The sequence below is a fragment of the Heterocephalus glaber genome, unplaced genomic scaffold, assembly GCF_053883595.1.
Source record: "Heterocephalus glaber isolate CG9 unplaced genomic scaffold, H.glaber_assembly_v1.0 deba00000937, whole genome shotgun sequence".
NCBI lineage: Eukaryota > Metazoa > Chordata > Mammalia > Rodentia > Bathyergidae > Heterocephalus > Heterocephalus glaber.
In genome coordinates this window covers 3,332,720-3,353,951 of record NW_028258173.1, presented here as the reverse complement: position 1 = coordinate 3,353,951, position 21,232 = coordinate 3,332,720, and the positions used below count along the sequence as shown (strand labels likewise).

Genomic DNA, 21,232 nt, shown 5'->3' with positions numbered 1-21,232 from the left:
AAAGTTGCAAGTGACTCCCCAAACTCCGGCCCCCCGCCCCGCGCCGCGCGCGCCCCGGGCCCCCGAAGCTCCGGCGCCGCGCAGGGGCGCAGTTCCCCCCACCTCGCAGCCGGGCGCCATGACGCGGGGAGCGCAGCTGGGCCACCCGCGGCGGCGCGGAGGCGGCCAAGTGCGGGGCGTGGGCGGCGGCGAGGGGCGCACGTGCGCGGGGCCGGGGGCGGTGGCCGGGTGGGCCGGGGTCCGCTTACCTGTTGGAGGTAGAGGAAAGCGGGCGGGCAGGGTACGGAGTGCGGGAGCATGCTGCCGGAGTTGGACAGCAGGAGGCAGCCCGAGTTCGCCATGGAGCACAGCATGGGGCGGCAGGGGGGCGCCCGGCGGCCGGACGAGCTCTGCGCTCGCTGCGTCCCTCGGTATGTGCGCGCACCCTGCCTCCCGGGCGCCCTCCCGGTCTCTCCTCCTCCTCCTCTTCCTCCTCGGGGCCTCCCCTCCCCCTCGTGGCGCTCTTTAGGAGGGAGGCATGGAAAGGCCAGCGGCGCGCCTCTGCCCGGTGCTCCCCCTGGCCAGGCGGAGAGGCTGGAGAGAGCGCGCGCGAGAATATAGCAAGAGAATATATGCGCGAGAGGATGGATGCGAGGGAACGGGGGAGTCTGTCACTTTGGAGCCACCCGAGCCCTGTCTGCAAAGAGTGGTGCGTGTGCGTGTGTGAGTGCGCGCATGTGCGCGTGTGTGTAGCGGTGGGAGGGGGAGTCCCTGGCGTACTCCAACATCAAACAGAGCCCCGCGCGGAGGGGAGAGAACCGGGACGGCGGCACCACAGCTGATCCCACACTTAACCCCTCGCCCGCCGGCCTGCGCCGGCCCGCCAGCCCCCGCGCTCCCCTCCTCCAGCCCGCGTGCTCCCGACCGCGGGATTTGGGACCTCCCTGGGCCCGCTCAGTCCCTTGGCCGCGGCCGCTGCGGAGGAAAGGAGCGGCTCTGCGGCCCGCCAGACCGGAAGGCGCTTGGTCTTGCCTGCGTTCAGAGAAGCGCCTCTCCTAAGGGAGGCCGGTGATGTCATGAGGACATCTACGCAGAGGCTTCCGCGCTGGGAAGGCTTCTCCGCTGCCCAGGGCTTGGAAACGCAGCTGGAGCCCCCAGAAAGTCCTTTCTGATCTCCTGCTGGCCCCCAGGCCCCGTGTTCGCCACCCCAGCAGCCTGCCGCAGGCTCATGGTCCCGTGCATACTTGATACAGGGGATACAGGCTACCGCGTGCCCCCCCTTCCCCACCCCCAAGCCCGCTAGACTTGGTGTGCACAGTGCAGCGGGCCAGGGGTGCACAGGTACCCCACAACTGCACCCAGACGGCACCTGGCAGAAGCCTCCACGGACCCCTTAAGCCACTACTGTCACTTGCTGCATAAACTGCAGCCTTCCCAGCCTCACACACACCAGCCAGTCCTGTGAGTGCACACTTGCCAGGTGCCCCTGGGTCAGGCAGTTTCCCAGTGCCAGCTGCAGGTAAACTTGGCCGTGAACAGGACAGTCCGCTGGTGGTTGCTGTCAGGCAGAGCAGCTTGCCCAACCTCATGCTTTGCTTACACTGCTCCAGGTAGGGTCAGACCCCAGACTCGCAGTGCCAGTTCTGGACATGGCTATCCTTCCTAAAGGCACCGGCCATCCTCTGCTCTCACCATGGACAGCAAGTTACCCCCAGAAGGAGGTAGGCCCAGGACCATCTGGTGGGGGTAGGACGACTGGCTTGGCAGTTAATGTGCGTGTGCGTGTGTGTGTGTGTGTGTGTGTGTGTGTGTGTGTGTGTAGTAACTTGCAATGTGATCTCAGAAAAGCCCCTTCTCTTTTCTGGGCTTTGGTTTTTACATCCGACTGGAAGATTGCTTGAATGTTTCCCCCACTGCAGGGATGCTAAGGGAGGACCATGGAAGAGGACAGGGAACGGTGGGCATGGACTTCCTCCGCGCTCACCCCGGGAAGTGCCATTGGAAGGAGGCAGGTGGACACATGACCCTCAGACAGCCCCTCCTAGGTGTCCCCTGTACCTGAACAAAACCAACAGAGCAGGCTGCAGTGGTCTCCCTGAGAAGAAACTGGGATGTGAAAGTCTGGGAGGAAGCCAGGCGGGGGAGGGACAGGGTCAAGGGGGAGACTGGGAGAGGGTGAGTAGCCTTGCCGGCCTGATCGTGTCTGGAATCCCGCCCCGGGGTCCCTTAGGGGAGCACTGGCATGGGGCGCTCTGCAGAGTCTTGGCCAGGGCCTTGCCAAGGCCACCCCTGCCTTTGGGCAGGGACATGTTAGCTTGGTCTCCCAGCCTCAGACACTGGTGCGGTGGTCCAGTGCCAAGGTATGGTGCCCGTAGGCCAGAGCGTGAGGCTGGGCATCATGACAGCAGCGTGAGGGTGGCCTCCTAGGAGGGGTCCCCCATGGGAATGGCGCCCAGAGTGGGCCTGGCCTCGGCCCAACATGGTCCTGGCCACGTCCTCCCCCAGTCCTACCGCTTCCCCGTCCTCTTCCTCTGAGCCCGCCAGTCGTCACTGCCTGGCGTTCTCTTCAGTGGACACTCGGGAACTGGGGCAGCCATGGAGCACGTCTCCTAAGCCCTGGGCTCCAAATGGATGAATCCTGAGCATCATTCACCCACTAATTCACCATTGTTACCGAGCATTGGCTGTGAAATCAAGGCCTTCTTAAAAGGATTTGGGAATGTGTCCTAAATAGTGCCCGTTACACAGCCTCTCCTGGAGGTAACTCCAGCTTTTCCTTATTCAGAATTCATTGTCTGCAGACACTATGCAAAGTTCTGAGGCTGTAGAAGTAGCTCTCTGTCCTGGAGTGAGCACACTGGTGGGGAAACCAAGCCAGTAAACCAAGGCGGCACCCTACTGTGTTGAGAGCACTGGGCTGGGGAGCATGTCTAAACCCCTGCCTCCATCAGCCAGAGTCACACTCGGGCTCCAGAGCTGCACTCAAAACACAGAGCTGCAGAACAGAACGAAGAGAAAACCTCCAGCAAAAGCCATTGAATAATATGTATTTGTGGCTTATTCCTTGGGCCAAGGCTTGCATGCCTGCTGCCTCCCACACCGTGCCCTGGACCTGTGACTTTCAATATGAGCTAATTACAGAATACCATGGACCTCATTCTACTGTGATTATTTCTTAGTCTCATTCAGGCCCCACTGCAGCCCCCCACCCCCCGGCAGCGATCACACCCCTCTCCTTATCTTGTCCTTCCCATGCACTGGACACTGGGTGCAAAGTTCCTCAGGCCCGAGACTTCTGGCTGCCCTTCCAAGCTCCATGTACTGCACAGCCCAGGGAGGGTGGTCCCAAGCAGTGGGTGGGGGAAGCCCGTGAGCCTGGCGGCTCTGCTGCCCCCGCTCCTGGGTGGAAGGGAGTCTGTGAGCTGGGAAGAACTGTCAATCCAGTGCGAATATTCACTACTTAAAAAAGAGCCAAGGAAAAAATATCCCATTCGCCCTGAATCTGAGAAGGGCCTTGTTAGGGAGGCAGGAACTATGCTGTAATTATCTCTGTGCTCCTGGGCACCACTATAAATACCAGGCGAAGAGGCACCTCAGAAGGTTTGGATGGTTCCCAGGCTTCGGCGCTCCTTCCTGCCCCATCCCGGGTCACCTTCCCTAGGAGGGACTTTCGGGATGCAGCACTGACTCCCTCTTCAGTTGGGCAGGGCCTGCCTGACCCAGCTTCCTGGGCCACATCACCTTGCTAGACACCCTCTGTCTCTTCGGTGCCTACTGCTGTGAAATGGGGGAATGTTTGGCAAAGTGTCTGGTGGCATCTTCACCCCTTGAGGTGGTCTGTGTTGCTCACAGAGGTGGGCTAATGAGTTCTGAGGTCAAAGGATTAGTAGGAGTATTGCCTGTGACAGGGGCTCCCATCTGGCCTCATCCTCTGGGAATCTCCAAGGTTGCCCATGGGCTTTGCCCAGCAGGGAAGTCCTAGCCTTTCACCCTACAGGCAGACTGGGTGGGGGCTCCAGTTACTCATCCTCCCACCCTCCTTCACTTTCTGAGGTCCAGGCTGGCTGTCCCGAGGCTTCTACCATACAGGGAGGACAGTGTGGAGCTTGGCAGAGGCCACTCAGGACAAGGGCTGGGCTCACAGGCTCCGGTTGTAGCAAGGCCATCGTCACAGATACACTGTGGCTACTGTGCTTCTGCAGAGCCAGACCTTCCTGCCCCAGCCTGGGTTTCTTGGCACAGGTGTGGGCATGAGCACTGAGAGGCAGAGGTGGCAGAGTGGCAGAATTGGACCTTCCACTGGGGTGGGGACAACTCGGAGATGAGGTGTGGGATCGCCCACTAAGCCTGTTATGTGATCCCACCAGAGTCCTACATTGCTAATCAAGTACTTTCCCAGGGGAATTAATGTCTCAGCTCGGGAGCTAAGGGGATAGTGTTAAAGGTAGGGAGGAGCTCTCAGCCCAGGGCTGCCCCAGGATGCCCTAAGCGGACACCACAGGGAGTGTCAGTATGGTGGAAAGCTCTGGAGCCTTCTTTTTTTTTAAAAAGCAGACATCCTGCAGATTTCCAAAGGTGGGGTTCCCTATTTTGGGAGTGGGCACTGCTTGTACTCATTCTCCCTCAGGGTGGAAAGTTGGCAGAGGAGTCTGCCAGAGAAAGAAGTAGCAGCTGGGGGTGACCTGAGCTGTCCAGCACATCCCTGCTGCTGACAAGGCCATGCTGGAGCTGTCCAGCAGGGGGCCCACTCACACCAGCCAGGGAGTCCCTTTCCCCTGCAGGCCTGTGAAAAGGGGTGGGGTGGGGGGTCTCCCCACCTCTGGGTCCCTCTGCCAGGGAGTCCTGGAGCACACAGAGGGAAAACCAGCCCCAGGCAGGCTGCCATGGCCAGCACCCATCTTCCAGCTCAGTTGGGTCGCCCACCCAATGGTGCCGTCCCCCTGGCCCCAGCGGAGACTGCAGCGAAAGTACAAATCGGCGTGCAAAAGAAGTTTATTTATCTGTTTAATTAAGAGGCATTTGCCAGCCACATTCGGGTCCATCCGTCTCACTTACAACCATGTCCCAGCAAAATTAAACCTAATAAATATAGGGAGACTGAAAGCAAAGGGCACACTCAAGATATATGGGCCAAACCAGAAGTTGCACAGGGCTGCAGTTATAAGCACATCTTTCTTTTGCAAGTTTCTCTTCCCTCAGGGACCCAGGAGCCAGAGGACTGCTCTCAAGAAGGGGCTGTGGGTGCCATCTGACTGCTCTTTGCACTCAGCACTCTCGCCAAGCTTTATTTATTTTAAATGAGCCCCCAGGACTTCTCCCTCCTTCTCATCTATAAAAAGGGAGAGAGCTCAGCACAGAGCAAAAAGCACATCTGAAACCAGCTGCTGCTGTGATGTTCCATCTCGGGGATGCTGGGGAAGGAGGTCTCAGGGGCTGAGGCCTTGGGAAGCCCCTTGAAGGCTCCCATTGCATTTGGCCCCTGACTCCTTCCAGGGCAGAAACATGGGCAGAGCAGCACCTTGGAGAAGCAGATCTCTGATTTTCCGTGCCAGCTGTGGCCAAGCCACCATACAGGGCCTGGCCTCAGAATCCCACAGAAGTCAAAGGAAGGCAGAGGCAACATTTTTCTTTCTATCTCTGATCTGAAGGCTCAAGAACTTGACTGTCTGCTCAAAGCTCATAGGAATATGAGGATCCAAAGGGGAAAATGGTGATTTGTTATCATTATTGATTGCTAACTGTAACAAAATCTTGCCTGTGCTTCCTTCTCTCCTAACCTTTTCAAAGTGCCTCACTGTATCTCATCTCACTTGATCACTGCAAGTTAGGGAGGAAAGGTATAATGAGACCCATTTGCTATAGGATGACATTTTTAAGATCACAGAGGTAGCCCAAGGTCATACAACTAGTTAGAGGCAGAGTCTGGGCTGCAAAACAAGACTCCTGACTCTCGGATTCACAGAGCCTCTTGCTTTCCTTTGACTCCTGTGCTTGGCACATGCCCTTCTGCAAGCATCCTCATCATTAGCCCTTGGCTCACTCTCCTAACAGGATCAACCCAAAACCAAATCCGTTAATGGAATAGTCGCTTGCAATAGCTTGGGCATTTACTAATCACACCACTGCTCGGTCTGCGTGGCAATTATCTTGAATTTTCTCTTTCTCATTAGGCAGGAGGTCATGAGAACTCGGTGGGTGGCTGAACCCTATAATGAAGCCAAGGAGAGGAGCTGCCAGTGGACTGAGGGAGCCCTTCTGCAGGGTCCTCCTGGCACTGCCATGCAGTGCTCCACTTCCTGCTTCCTTACCCGTGCTCTGGCCCACCTAACCCTCCTGGCCCATCTAAGCCTGTGCATGTCTCCTCCTTGGTGCCCTTGTGCAGCACCACATATGACCACAGGAGACAGAGTCCTAGGAAGGATGGGAAGGTGTCTGTCTGCCTGGAGATGCAGACTGTGGGTTGGATTGGATCTCAAGGAAAAATCCCTTGAATGGTTGGATCCTTGGTGTTTCAGGCTCATCAGCATCTAGGCTCCCAGGACATTAGTAGAGATTGTAGGGCCAGGAAATCATAGGTACCTCACTGCTCCGCACAGCCCAGGCTGGTGACACTAGGCGCGAAAATTGTCCTGTGTCCGCTGCCCAGACAGAGGTGTTCAGCACCAGGGACAGATCCAGCATTTCAGCCTGGGCTGCGTCTCCTTCGGGTGACATAGGCCCCGCTAGAGAAGAGCCAAAGGGAGCTGAGAGGCATGAGGCGATAGGACTGCAAAGGAAGTTAGGGTCATGGTGCCCAGTTCCTCCCTCAAGCTGGCTGTCACTGAAGCCTGCAGGGACCAGTGCTGCCTGCTTGCTTTACTTCCTGAGGCCCTCCACTGAGGGTGGTGGCCACGTGGCTTTTTATCCCGTTAGGGAAGTCTGCCTTATGTCTCACACAAGCCTTTCCCATCCTCATTTCATTCAAAGAGTGAAGGCCTTAAAAGAGAGACAAGGGCAGATTGCACCTGAAGCTGAAGCCATCATTACTTTCTCTGACCCCCAGGAGGGTCCAGGGTCACCCCACGAGAGCTTGTAGAGCAAAGCCGCATGTCACGGAAAGTGGCTGGATGAATCCAGCACTTGCAGCCGCCAGCAGGGCCCTGCAGAGGGGAGACTATGCCTGCTATGGCCACGGGTGGCAGCCCCCACTGCTGGGCCCACTGTCCACAGGTTCGGTGAAAACTGCACTGAAGAAACCGGTGGGAAGAGGTCAAGCTTTGCTCTTTCATCAACAGAGGAGGAGTTTGAGCTGGCCCCGGGTAGAGACAGCCAGGTGCCCTCCATGCATCGGCCCCTGAGTGAAGCCAGCGATTGAAGTCAGTGGGCTCTCCACTTAGCCATCAGCTTTTAAATATCTTACTTTAGAGAAACCAGTGCCCCTTTCTTCAGCACCAGAGGACAGACTCACCGCAGCAGAGAGAAAGGACAGTGGCCAAGGGCACCCTGGACTCTGCACCGGGAAGTTCAGTCCTTCAAATTGAACAGACCCTCAAGACTCGGGATAAAGCATCTGCTCTAGCTCCAGCCCCAGCAGTCAGCTAGTTAAACACAACCTCAAGGTCTCAAAAAGCAGAATGCAAGAGGCTGGCAGCATGCTCTTCCTCTGCCCCTTCATGACCCCTAAAGCCAAAGCATCAGCTCATTAAAAGCTAATTAGGAGCCCGAGGCACACAAAGGCCCGGGGAGGCAGTACTGTCCTGGCAAAGCACACGATCCCCGGGAAGCCGGTGCACTGTCAGGCAGCCAGTGCCAAGCTGCAGACAGGCTCAGGGAGATGAAGCAGCAAGGTGGCTGGGAGTAGGAGCCGGGGGTCGGGGGCTTTTCCAGTCCAGCCTTGTGGGAGCTGAGCTGGTTGCTGGACTCAGAGGGGTGGGGACAATCCTGGCTGGCAGGAAGCAAACTGACACAGATGCTAGCTCCCAGGCTCATCTCCCTACCTGGGCCAAATATGGAACTCCTTTCTCAGGCTCTGAGGGGTTGAGCAAGGATGGAAAGGAGGAGGGTGCTAGGCAGGACTCTGGCTAGCATTCAGCCCTGCCTGGCAGCTGAAAACACACTGGGGAAGTTGTGTGGATTTCTGCCCAGTGTGTGTGCAGTGTGAGCAGAGAGAGGCAGTGGCTGCGGTATACCCTTCACCGTCCCCAAAGCGTGCCTGAGACCAGAGGAAGGTGGGTCACCTGTGGGCGGTGGGGGAGTGAGTATGCTTTGATGTAGGTGCAAGGATATTTCTGGGCTGCCAGCCCCCCTCCCTCTCCTGGAGACCCCGGGGGTTGGGGACCCCTCCTCTTTCCTGATCTGTTCTAGCACTGGGGTCCAGCCACATCTTGGCACCGACAACTCTCCAGTTTCAAGGCATGAGGTTTCTGAGAACTCACTGGTAGGGACGTTTGGCAGCCAACTGAGGACCCTGTGCTGCTCTCAGCATTCCAGCCTTTCTTCCCGCTGAGAGTTGCTGCCTTAAGATGGGGGGAGCCGTCTGTGCCTTTTCTTACTTCTCCAGGATGCTGTGACTTTTGATTCCTGCTTGATTAATATACAGCCAACAGACACTGTATTTAAGGCAGCTTTAATTCTCTCAGGTCACCAAACTCGGGAGCAGCAAAGCTGTGAGGAGCCAGCCCCGCAATAGATCAAACACTGGGAACTTCAAATTGCTCTGTGGCCCAATTTCTCATCACTGCTGCTGCCTGATAACCCTCAGAGCCTGGAGCCAATCTCTCTTTGCTGGGGGTGGGCTTGGGGGTACGATGTGGATGTTCATGGCTCAAGCCCTCCTGGCAGCCAGAAAGAGAGCTGGAAGGACTTAGTTTTTCGAGCCTGCAAGAATGAACCCACCAGCATGAGGGACAGCGTGGCCAGGCCCTGGGGCTCTGGCACCACCTGCAACCCTGCCTTCCTGGGCCAGAGTAGGAGGATGTCAGTGGGGCTCTCTGGCTCACTGGAGGTCGCCAGGGGCTAGCCAACCTGCTGATGGCCACGTTTACCAAAACATCCTGGCAGCCTGCCAGTCTCCTGCTCCCCTTTAGGGCCCTCCACACCCCTACCAGCTCAGTCTCCCTTTAGGCTTTCTCTAGATCCAGCTTCTCATCCTCTGAGCCCTAGGACCTCCCCAAGAGGAGGCTACTGTCAGGAATACCTGGCCAGCCCTGTGCCTGGGGCTGCTGTGGGCTCAACAGTTTCCTTTCTGGCCCGACCTCCTCCCCACGCCACCTTCTTTGGTGGCATCTACTGAAAGGCAAGCTAATCTTCTTCCCTAACACCTGGACGCTTACTTGCTTGGTAGGGGGCAGGGGTGGGAAGGTCTGTGCGGCTGCCATTTCCTCCCAAGCATCTTTTACAGACCTGGTCCATGCTGCAATTCGGAGGCTCTGCAGAGCCGCACAATGCAGGAAGATTACACTCGGAAGCTGGGCTTGTAAATTACCTTCCACTGGGGGCAGGGACCAGCCCGCGTGGAGAATCAAGCGCACAAAGCCATTCTCATTTAAGAGCAGGATCTTTGTGGATCAGAGTCTGATCAATCCTTGGTGCCACCAGCACCCCCACAGACTGGCAAAAAATGTTGTGTCAAAGTTGAAGGAAGCCCCAGATGCGCCTTCTCTGGCTCAACCCCTACTGTTGCTGTAGTAGGATTTTCCCTACACCCAGCCCCACTGGATTTACCCTCCCTACTCTGTCTCCATCCACTTAAAATATCATCTATAGATTTTCAAATTATTGCTACACTTTCTAAGAGAAGGATGCAGTGGTTAAAAATTAACAGCAAATTTATAGGAATTCTATATGGCAATGACAGAATTATAATGAAGTGGCTGCCACTCGGCCAAATCTGGGTAATTGGAAATCCACGCTGGGAGCTTGGGATCTTGACGGAATTGGGATTGTGTTTTTGAGAGTAAATGCTGTGCAGAGGGTCAATGGACCCTTGAGCTGGCCAAGTTCTTCTCTAGAGGAAAGAGTGGCTGGTTCGCTGCCTGTGCACAGGCTGGTGAGGAGTCGCTTAGGTGCCGCACAGGAAGGTGGCCAGAAAGCATGGGGGCCAGTGGGGGGCAGCCCTGACAGCATACAGCTGGGACTGGAGCAGGTGGGGGTGGACAGAAGGACAGACAGCACTACCAGAGATGGAAGAGACATGGCGGTGTAGATGTGCAAGGAGAGACAGCAGGGGCAGCCAGAGCCTGATGCTCTCTCTCCCCACAGGTGAATTCTCCTAAAAAAGACCTGGGTGAAAATGCGGAGGCCACTTGATCGCCAAGACATCCACTTTGTCTGCACGCCCTATGGTGCCATCCTCCCGCACACACCCACCATGGGAGATGCGGGCCATGGCCATGGCCCCCTCTTTGCGTCCCCTTCGGCCCCAGGGGCTGAGATGGTTACAGTGGGAGCCATATTAAGGGAACTGTGGTTTTGAGAAAGGGGCCCCTGCTGGGACAAACTTCTGCCTGCTTCCCCCAAAGTATTACCTAGACCTGGTGCTGCTCTGTCCAGGAGCCACCACCCCCACGAGGTGGCTGAGCACCAACTCAAGGCTCGCCCCACAGAAATGCTGCATGTGCGTGTGTGTGTGCATGCACAGGCACGGGCACGTGTGTGTGTGAAGCACACACTGAAGTGTGAAGACTCAGCACAATACAAAGAATGGAAAATGCTCTGAACATCAGTTACCTGGTAAAATGATACTATTTTGCACATTTTTAGGTTACTTTAAGTATATTGTAAAAAATGGTGTGTAATCACAGCACTCAGGAGGCTGAGACAAGAGGATTGCAAGTTCCGAGCCAGCCTAGACTACATAGAAAGACCCTGTCTGAAAGAAAAAGCATAATTATTAAAAACCGTTCCATCCACTTGTTTTAATGCGGCTCCTGGAGGTTAAGCCTGCTCCTATGTGGTGTGTATTGCGTCTCCACTGGGCAGCACTGGCCCAAGTGTGGGCATGATGTTTCCTGCTTGCCTTCCTGCATCACTACCTGGCCACTGGCAACCTCTGAACAAGGGGCACAGACTGAACACTGGCTGGGTCTCCTCTCACGACCAGCCTCTGTTGGCAGAAGGTTCCCACTGGTCTCCAACCCCAGAAACACCCGGCCTCAGGGCTTGCTCCATGTAATCTATCTCTGTGGCTTGATTTCTGTTTTGTCCATCCTGACATCTGTCCCTATGTCCTGCCAGCATAGCAGGCACAGAGAGTGGAGTGTCTGCTGAGTCCAGAAGGGGTGGGTGGCTTTCCTCCCTCTCCCTCCTGGGGGCAGTGGCAGGGCCACAGCATTCTGCTGGTCACCGGGCTTTGGGCTGAGCTCTCAGCACAGTGCTTCCCCCTGACCTGGCTGAACCAGCACAGCGGTTGGGCCCCCTTGCACTTGGCTCCTGGGTGAGCTTGTTGATTTTCCTCCCTAGGGTAGCATGATAGACCTCGTAAACTCCACTCCAGTGCATGGCAAAACTGTCACAACCATACTGGATCTGCCATCCCAGGCACCTTCAGACTCCTTCTGACCCCTCTGGTGGCAGAGAGAAGAAAGTGGGTTGTGGATATTGTCCTTCCCCTTTCTTGGATAGAGAAGCTGAAATACAGAGCAATAAGTGATGGTGGGGGGGCAGGTAGGAGTGGGACCCAGGACATGGAGTTTGGGCCATTTCCTCTTCTGGTTTGAGGAACAAAAGCAGAGCTGAGCCAGGATGTTCTTAGTTTGTAAGAAGACCGTAGTCACAAGCCCCTTGGCTTGCATCATTCTAGCCTCACCCTTCTGACGCCCTCTACCAGCAGGAAGGGGTGGGCACCCACTCAGCCACTGAGCAGGAAGTTGCACGGTGTCTGTCTCTGGCCATCCTGTCACTCTAGGCAAGTGTTTCAACATGCTGAGCTTCTGTTTCTGCCTCTGCAGGCACGGGACAGGGAGACTTCCCTTCATACTGAGTCCACATCCCAGAGACAAAGGAGTCGGCACTCCGTAGTGCTCGATAACTCACATTAATTAATTCAACAAATATGTATTGAGTACCTCTGAGAGCCTGACTTTGTTCTCTGCAGTGGCCAGATGAGACAGCCAGCAAAGTCTCCCTTCCCTCCACCTGCAGGGACAGAATTTGCCTTGTACATCTCCCAGGCTTTGGTACAGAAAGTACAGTTAACTCTCAATTATCTATGCAAATGGAGTGGAACATTCCAATGATAATTCAGAAAGACCAGAGAGTCCACAAATAATTCTTATTTGAATTTGGAATGCATTATGCTTATTTTTGCATCGGATTTACCTTCCTAATTACTGTTTGTTCTGGCTTATGCTCAAAATTGTTTGCTTTCTCAGAACCCACGCTGGGAGGCGGGGAGGGGTGTGCCCTAAAAGTGTGCCAGGTGGAAACCGGCCACCTCCCACCGCTCTGCAGCCCAGCCCGCCCTGGGGAGTGAAACTGGCTGCAGATGCAGAGCTGGGTGCTAGGGCTGCTCGACATCTAGCAGGGAGGGTTGATAGGGCTGCTCTCATCCCCCCCACAGCTCTGCGGAGCATGGGTACCCCGACTGGACTGGAAGAGGCTCACTAGGTCCTGTGCGCTGTGTCTTCTGCCTCAGGGGCAGAAGCAGAGAGGAGATGCTTCCCCTGCAGCCCTCACTTGGGGCTGTCCGCCTCTTGCTCTCCGTCTCTCTCCCTGTCTCTCCCTCCCTGTCTTGTGCCTGTCTGTGTCTCCATCACTCTCTACTTCTACTTCCTCTCCCCCTGGAGCACTCTTCTCTCAGGAGACAGTTATTTCTCTCAACAGACCTGTCTTCCAGGCAGCCAAATGTTGGGGAGGACTGCGCTTCCTCCAGAGAAGTGAGCTTTGGTGGCCAGGGCTTGTATCTAGGTGGGCCACTCCTCTTTGTGGCTACCCTATTCCCTTTTGTAAGGCAGAGAGGGAAGGAGAAAATATCATCCAGCCAACTTCCTTCCTTGTGGAGCAGGGAGCCTGGCACCCGTGACGTCATTCTCCATGCCTTCTCTGCTCTCACAGGGGTCTCCAGGCATGAGACCAGTCCTGCTCTGACACCAGGTGACACCTACCCATGACAGGCATGTGTGCTTCTGAGTTTCTAAGGTGCCAGGTGCTCACCCCAGCCTCGATCAGTCAGGAAATATAGGTGGGCTGCATGCCGGACCATACTGGGGATGACACACTTGGTCACTCTCTACCTTAAACCAGTCCAAGGAAGCATGTGCTCCAAACAGCCCTCTATCCTGTTGCCACACAAGGTGATGCTCCAGGGCCAGGAGCAGACAGGAAGTAGTAGGCAGTAGACATCCTTCAGAGCCCTGGCATTGCAGAGTTTGGAAGATAAGAGACTTCCCAGAACAAGTTGCCCAGGCCTCCGGTCATTTGCATATGATTTTTAGGGATCCTTGCCTTTGAGCTTTCAGATGCCTAATATTCTACCACGTTCCAGAGGTAGAAATGTAGATCCTTTCCCAAAAAGATGCTGAGCACATGGAGCTGAAAATAGTCAACATCTCTGTTGTTGGACTGTGGACTGAGCTGCTTTGTAGAAAGAGAGATCTGGCAGCCAGTGGAGAACAGTGGGCAGATGGGTCCGTGGAGTGGCCACCGCGAAGGAAGGAGCATGGCCTCGGGGGGAGGGAGGACCTGCTGAGGTCTGGCCAGCTCACCTGGCCTTTTCTAAAGGCAGAGGCAGGGTGGCAAGGGGCTGCCAGAGAAGGATCTAGGGACTTCTGTGGTGGCTGAGCCTGACCCACTCCGGGGACCCCAGAGTGACACTCCCCACCGGGTGCTGGAGCTGGCCACGCCCCCTGAGCCATGGTCTTGCTGTCCCTCACTTTCTCTCTCATTCTCCCCTTCTGCCCAGGACAGTCGGACGCAGGGCAGGGAGTGTGCCCGGGTGTCCGGTCCCCTCTGCTCGTCACCCAGCTGTGTGAGCTGCAGACGGTGGCACTCTCTCCAGGGAGGAGGCTTAGCCCAGGTGGAATGTGAGGGAGAAGACAAGGCCGACCCGAGATCATCTGAACCCCAGAATGGACTCAGAGGTGCCAGTGACCTCTGTGGTGGGAGCAGGTGACCTTGGACAGATTGGTTTGGTCCAACTTCAGGAAGTCATTAATGGCTCTTAAACAAATATTTAAAGCTTTATTTAAACTGAAATAAAGTAAAGCTTCAGCCCCTCCGTGGCACTGCTCATGTTCCCAGTGTCTGATGGTCACATGTGGCTGTGGCCAGTGTGTTTGTGCAGATGTGAAACATCCTTATTGTGGTGGGAAGTCCTAGTGGACAGTCCTGCACCAAGGCTTCCATATTTCCATCTCTGTAAACTGAGGAGAAAGTCCCTTCCCTAACTGCTCTAAGGCCTGTGAGAGGACAGATGGCCAGAGCAGAGCGTGTGATCAGAACCAAAGTGGTTAAGAGGTTTTTGTCGAAGCTGCCAGTGGGTTGGGAATGGAGAGAGGCATCCGAAGTCCCTGGGAGAGTTGTAAGCTCCCAGGACAGCCCATTCCCAGTGGGTCAGATGCCAGGGTCCTGGGGGAACCTGACCCGCTGGCTGGTATGGTGGACAGCAGCCATGTCACTTCCTGGCCCTACCTAGTCTAGGAACAAATGTAAGGAGAGGGAACAAGCACCACAGACAGAGCTGCAAGACGGGAGCTGGCGGGAGAGCCTGGGGCCTCACACCAGCCAGCCCCTTGCAGCCCCGGAACAGGGCCGCGGGGGAGGCAATGGCAGGGCAGGCCTTGAGGCTCTACAGATCATGTCCGTGGGGAGTTGCTGAAGCCAAGAGAGCTTTGCTGGGCTGGCAGAAGTCCACATGTGAGCTCAGTCCTAAAGGAACAAGAGGGATCTTTGCACACAGGGCAAATCATTGCTGGAGAGGTGGGATGGGTCTGAGACTCCTGGTCTCCTCCTGATACACAGACAAGTCACAAAATTCCCTACATGGGCTCCAGGGCAAGAGAAATCTCCAGCCCCCACATCTCCCTGCATCCTTGGAAGGCTGCGTGTAAGGCTGGAGGCTGGGCCAGCCGTGCCGCCACCTGCTCCCCAGCTCTGGCGCCCTCCGCCCTCTCATCCACCCTGGCACTCTTCTGTTCTCCCCAAGGCCCTTTTCTCTTCTTGCCTGTTTTCAAAGAATGGTTTTCTTTTCCTCACACACATGCACAAAAGCAAAAAGGAACTTGTAAAATCATCTTGACCCAATTGAGCTGTAAACCAAGCAAGGGCAGAGGCCCAGACATTACCCCTAAAAACCATCCCTCACTCAGGCGTGCTCTGTCCTGTTCTCCCAGTTGGAATAGATCTCTTCTTGGCCCCAAAGGCAATGAATGAGAGGGAATTCTCAACAATGAAAAGGGAACACGGAGGAGATGTATGGAGTGGGGGAGGTGGAATGGGAAAACTAGTTGCTTCCAGAACCCCAGTCCTGGCAAACTCTTCCAGGAGACAGAAGACCAAGCTTTCTGGCACCAGCACAGGGGGTCTGCACAGGATGGTGTGCCCGGCCCAGCCTGCCCACCGCTGTCCTCGGTCCTGACCCTGACTGATGGCATGGGGTTCCCATCTTGCCCCTGAGCTCCTGTGACTCCTGTTCATTCTCTCAAGAGAGAATTGCTCATATTTTCTCCATCTCTTCCATCTCCATCTCTTTTTCTGTGTCTCCTTCCTTGTATTTTCTAGAACATGTGAAGCACTTCTGATGAGTCTGTCACCTCTGTAGTAATTACTGCAAAGTCCTCCTGCCTGGGAGCCGTTGGAAGTGGCCTGCTGCACCTCCCCATGCTGCCCCATGCTATGCACTTGCTAAGCCTTCCTAGTGTCTGTCTCCTCAACCCTCCCCACAGGCTTCCTGTCCTCCGCACTTCCTTGACTCTTTTGGAGGGGGGGGGGGGAGACTGACAGAGAGCCCGGGGCACTCAGCAAACTTTGCTAAAAGTTGTCTGCAACTCCCAGGCCTCCTCCGCCACACATCTCCTCCCCTGCAGCAGACAATCCAGATGCCGGCTTTAAACTGACGCCACCTCCTCACTCACTACAGAGGCCGTCTCATCCTCCTCCTCCTGCCAGCTTCGCTCAGAGCTGTCACAGTCCCTTGGTGATGACACACGCCTCTGGGAGATCAGCAGTCATTACCAGGAGGATGCCCTCGGTCCTCTGGTTGCTCTCAGAGCCGAGGACACAGCTTCCCTGCATGGAGGTGGAGTAGGGCTGGGCCTGGGGTTGGGTGGGGGAGCCTGGGGGAAGAAACTCTGACCCTGGGAACTGTGCTGTCCCTGGTTTGAGACAGACAGTGCTCCTTCCTGCTGTGTGGTCTACAGTGCCCTTTGTCCCCAGCAGAAAGGGAGCATCTTGGGGACCAGAGGGCACTTGGCAGGAGAGGCAGTCCCAGAACAACTCGGGGGTGTGTGCAGGGCATCACCCTCACGCGCAGTGGCATGAGGCCTTTCCACGAGGGGACAGCTGTGCAGCTCACAGGTTTTGCCAATACCACCACGTAATCCTCACCTGAGCTTGTGGAAGGTTATTAACTCCTCAGCATTACACCCAGGCAGGGAGGGGCAGGCTAGGGGCTTGCCCAGGATCACCTTGCTGGAGCTCCTGCGGCAGATGCCCCTGTGCCCCACCTTGTACCCTCTTCCCTCTTCTTGCTCCCCTTTGCTGCAGCCATCAACATGTACTCGTGGAGCCGACAGCACTGCGCCTGAGCACTGCTCACCTCTCACTTTCTGCCCTGGAGCTTTTGTGCTACTGCCACATGGGCCACAAGCTCTCTTGGCCATGCAGACACACCCAAAACCTGGATGCCACGTGGAGCAGCCTTGGCCAGAGCGAGAGAGGATCAGAGTCAGACACAAGGCATCTTAGGGCCCCATGTGGGATGAAGCCCCAGTGCCCACAGTGGCATTGGCTGTACACTGTGCCCTTGGGTGAGTCCTCCACCCTGCCCTGCTTTGCTCTCCCTAGACCCTGGCTCCCTGTGCACTTCCCAGAATGTACCACCTGTGTGCATGCACTGCTCTCAGGGGTGGCCTTCTGGGCAGAACCCAAGCTAAGAGAGTTTGTTCCCAAGGTGCTCAGAAAAGCAGCCCCTTGGGATGGGCACCTGGAATGGGGTCTGTCACTGCTCTGACAGTGCTAAGGACCCCAATAGCTGGTGACAAGTAACACTGTGAGAACCATTGACATGTAGGAGCATCACACTTACACAAGCTGGCTGGTGGAGGACTGGGAAGGGGAGAGGGAGGTTGCAGAACCCTTGGTTATGCATCAGCTGCAGCAATAGTTTGGGGCAGTGGTGATTTTATAGGAAAAGACACACTGGATTAATCCCCTTCAACATACTCCCTCTCCCTCCTAACACACTTATCCCATCATTCTCGATGCTTTCTGAAGCAGTTCCAGAAGTCCTCTTTCATGAGTGTCTTTAGTAGCACTGGTGGAGCCACCTTGATGTGCTGAATGATTCAGAACATTGCTCTTTCACGGTTGTTTTGACTGTGGGGAAGAGCCAGATGCTGCATAGTGCCAGTGGGCGAGGACCCACTGTGCTGTTTTTATGAGCCTGCCTTTCCACTGAATGGCACTCTGCAGCATTCACTATATGTTTTTATGACACCCCATAAAGACACTCATGAAAGAGGACTTCCAGAACTGCTTCAGAAGGTGGCAAGAATGATAGGATAAGCGTGATCACACCTCGAACACTCTCTTCTGTCCTCAGGTGAGCAGTTCAGATGTGCATTCTATGCAGCTCGTCGGAGGAGTCCTAGGGGACTGAGGCTTGTCACCCCAATCACATATGGCAGTGACTTCCCTCCTTCACACTTCCCTTCTCCCAGTCCCATCTCTTCTGGATCAGTGTCCGGAATAGACTTCCTGCATGCAGGCCTGCAGCAAACTCTTCTTTGAGGGGAAATTCTAGACCACAGACAGCCAAGACTTGAAAGCTGAAGTTTCCCAAGCCAAGAAAAAAGAGCTACTGTAGCTTCCTCTCCTTGCCTGCCTCCCTAATGGCATTCATCAATCTCAGATGTTTACTGGATTAAATGCACTTCTGTGGAATATCGATGAATATGAATATTTAAGTTAGAAAACAGGAAGGGCTGGACATTGGCACCTGTACTATGATGATCTTGAGGGTCAAGGGTCTTGCTTGTGCTTAAGGGTCCACCATGAACAGGACCACATGTGGCAGGTACAGAGTAAATGTCCACTTCATGTGTACCTACACTCACTGCTCACTGCTGGCCCTCAGCCTGGGGTGACCCTTGACCTAGGCTGTTCAGTGGCTGGAAGCCGGTGCTGGGAGCTCCATCAGATGCCTGGTCTATGGCTTTTCCCCCACGTCACCCTGCACAGGGAGGCCCCACCTGTGGAGAAGTCTGGAACCAGAGCCCCTTGCAAGCTCAGCTGGGTTGCTTCACAGGCCACTCCCTGTGATTGGAGTAGAGCAGGGTCTGGGCCACTGGGTTGTGAGGTCACACCAGCAGACACAGGGATCTGAGCTGCCCTGAGATAATGTCCAGGAGGAGGACACCTTGAAAAAAGCTGCCTTCTCATGGGCCCAGGCACCCCCCACCCCCCAGCCCCAGCTCCTTAACTAGGACCCCTTCTAAGAGGACATGTCAGAGCTGCCAATCCCTGGACATTTTTCCTTGGCCATTGAAAAGCTCAAGTGCACTATGGGGCACTCCAGGTACCCTGTATATATCCTCTTTATCCTCAGCTCCTTCCAAGGGAGGAACAATTATTTACTTACTAACACAATTCATCAGGGTCCTTCTCCTCCTCTGATAATGATGCAGGTTACAAGTCTGAGGCTGCAGAGCCCTGAGGCCAGGCTGGGTGGGCAGAGGAAGGGCTTCCCTGGCCAAGTCTCCTCTCTCTTTTCTCTCACCTTACTTCTTCCTCCTGCCACTCCAGAGAAAGGCTTATTTCCAGTCTCTGCAGAAATGCCCCCTCAATGGGGATAAAGGTGACCCAGAGGACACCACGGAGGCAGTCACTGGCTGGAGCCAGCTTTGCAGCCGTGTGCCCCCTGCAGCCAGGTCATCTCTGGCACACACATTGAGCCAGGTATCAGGCGGATGCCCTGGCATCCTGGAGACAGTAGGAGCCGGAGGCTCTCTGGCAGCCAGGGACCAGAGTGGATGGGGTGGCAGGAAGGTAGGTGCAGGAAAAGAGGCCCTCACTTCCCTGGCTGGCTTCTCCAGCCACTGGCTGACTTTCTGTCTTTGGAGAATTTCCAGCTTCTAGTTGACTCCCCCAGGCAATGTATCTGAAAAAACAGCAAGCTGTTGGCCTTCTTGTGGAAATGTGGATTCCAGGCAGGAGGGCTCGAGTGGCCAGTGTCTGACTCAGCAGAGGCGAGTGGAGACGCTTGGGTGGTACTGGTGCCTTCACCTTCACACTGAGCTATGCCCTCAGCTTTCTTTTTTTAACTTTTTATTTTGAGACAGGGTCTCACTAAGTCACTAGGTTGCCAGGCTGAGAATGAACTTGCAGTCCTCTTGCCTCAGCCCCCAGAATTCTGGGATTACAATTGTCTCAGCCTCCTTTGATGCTGCTCCTTCCCTGTGGGCTGTGCAAGACACCCCTCCGTCTCTGCCTAGGCTGCTCTGGCTCTGTTCTCCGCAGGCCACTTGTGTGGAAGTGTCCTGGTGCGGCCCAGGAATCCCTCACAGACCCAGTGCTGTGTCTGTCCATTGCCCTGTGAATAACTGTGGGTGGCTCTTCTAGCCAGTTTGTGAGCTCTTAGGGCCAGGCATGTATCTTCATCCTTCTGTGTCTCTGGGGCCAAGCAGGACGTGTAACAGAGACACACAGGACATGGTTGTTGAGCCAAACTGAACTCTCATGGGTCTTCCTAAAGCACCCCAGGACGAAATGCTGCCTCCCCAGCTCCTTCTTCTCTGATGCCCTCTTTGCTTCCCAGTTGCCATGAGATGAGCATCTTTCCCCTACCAAACCCTTCTGCCATGCTACAGGCCTCAAGCAATGGAGCTGGCTGACCAGGGACTGAAACTTCAGAAACTGTGAGCCAAATAAACCTTTCCTTCAATTCGACTTCTTTAAGTTTCCTTCTTTAAGGTATTTTGCCACAGTAATGAAAAACTGCCTTATACACTCTTCCTTCAGGCAGTAAGCAACTCTGAGTGCAGATGGGTCTCCTTTGTATTCTCAGTGTCTGGCTACATCTCTGCATACAGCATTTGCTCAATAAAAACAAGCAGAAGGAAGTTATCTGTGGAGATACACTGAGAGGTGGAGGGTGCATAGCTCACATGTGCTAGAGAAAGACCGCACTTCCACCTACACATGAGCTTCTGCCCTGGCTGAGATAACCTCAGAGTACAAGGAAGAGAGTGAGTGTGGGGCCCCTGACTTGGGGGACATGGGGAAGGGGTGCAGAGCAATGGGCATGTGCCTAGGGGCAGGGAGGCAGACTATTCTTTTGCTAAGTTTTCTTTATCTTTATTTCTTTACATCTTTCAGAGTTAGACCTCTGGTCTCTTCATCTTACCACTGCCATCTCTGTTTCTCTGGCTTCATTGGATCTTTATCTACATTATTATGGTTTTTATCTTGTAGTAATCAGGTGTCCTACTTTTTCACTTAATGATATTTCAAAGGCACTTTCTGCCATATGGAGCCTTCCCACCCATCCGGGCCAAAGGCTGCACTGTACCCCATCAAGGCGCTGCTGTGCGAATTCCCTTCCCTGTTACCTGACAGCCAGGCAGGTGGGGTATTACCAGAGGGGTTTCTTCTGCTGCTTTAAATATCTTGGTTCTCTCAGCCTTGTTCTCCTTTTGAATTCTTTCCTAAGCTACAGTCCTAGGAGTGGGAGTGCTAGTGCTCAGCACTGGCCCGCGTGTCCCGGGGCTATGGATGGATGGCTGAACACAGGCTTCCTGGAGAGCAGGGGACCCCGACAGGGGCCAGTGTGGAGAGGGGGTGTGCTGTCTCTTGGTGGGGTGCTGTGACTTTGGTTGTGGGAAGGGATGGGGGCTGAGCATGCTCCTGGATCCAACTCCAGCGTGTGGCAGCCTCCACCTCTGGCCCTGCCAAGGCCACCTGTTACCTACTCACCCTCTGGAACTGTGAGTGGGGACTTCCAAATTGGAGCTGCTGACAAGCTCCAGCCAGCAGGGAGAAAAATGGAAGGGGCCTTAATCCCAACTTCTTTCCGTAATTGAGTTTGCAGATCACAGAAAGCCAAATCCTCGTTTCAGCA

The 21,232-nt window shown here is 55.2% G+C and overlaps 1 protein-coding gene across 24 annotated transcripts in view; it reads right to left on the bottom strand.

Moving 5' to 3' along the window:
- The window catches only part of Rbfox3 (RNA binding fox-1 homolog 3), a 393,013-nt gene that overhangs the window by 76,575 nt on the left and 295,206 nt on the right, over window positions 1–21,232 (bottom strand). For 3 of the 24 annotated variants that reach the window (XM_021241210.2, XM_021241215.2, XM_087208367.1), the window contains exon 1: window positions 249–801. The exons of 17 other annotated variants lie outside the window; for them this stretch is intronic. In XM_021241210.2, coding sequence (XP_021096869.2) covers window positions 249–353 — 105 coding nt within the window. In that variant the 5' untranslated portion in view covers window positions 354–801. Of the gene's footprint in view, window positions 1–248; window positions 818–21,232 lie in introns of those variants that run through there. 4 more of the 24 variants (XM_021241209.2, XM_021241216.2, XM_087208359.1 and 1 more) reach the window with 4 other exon arrangements.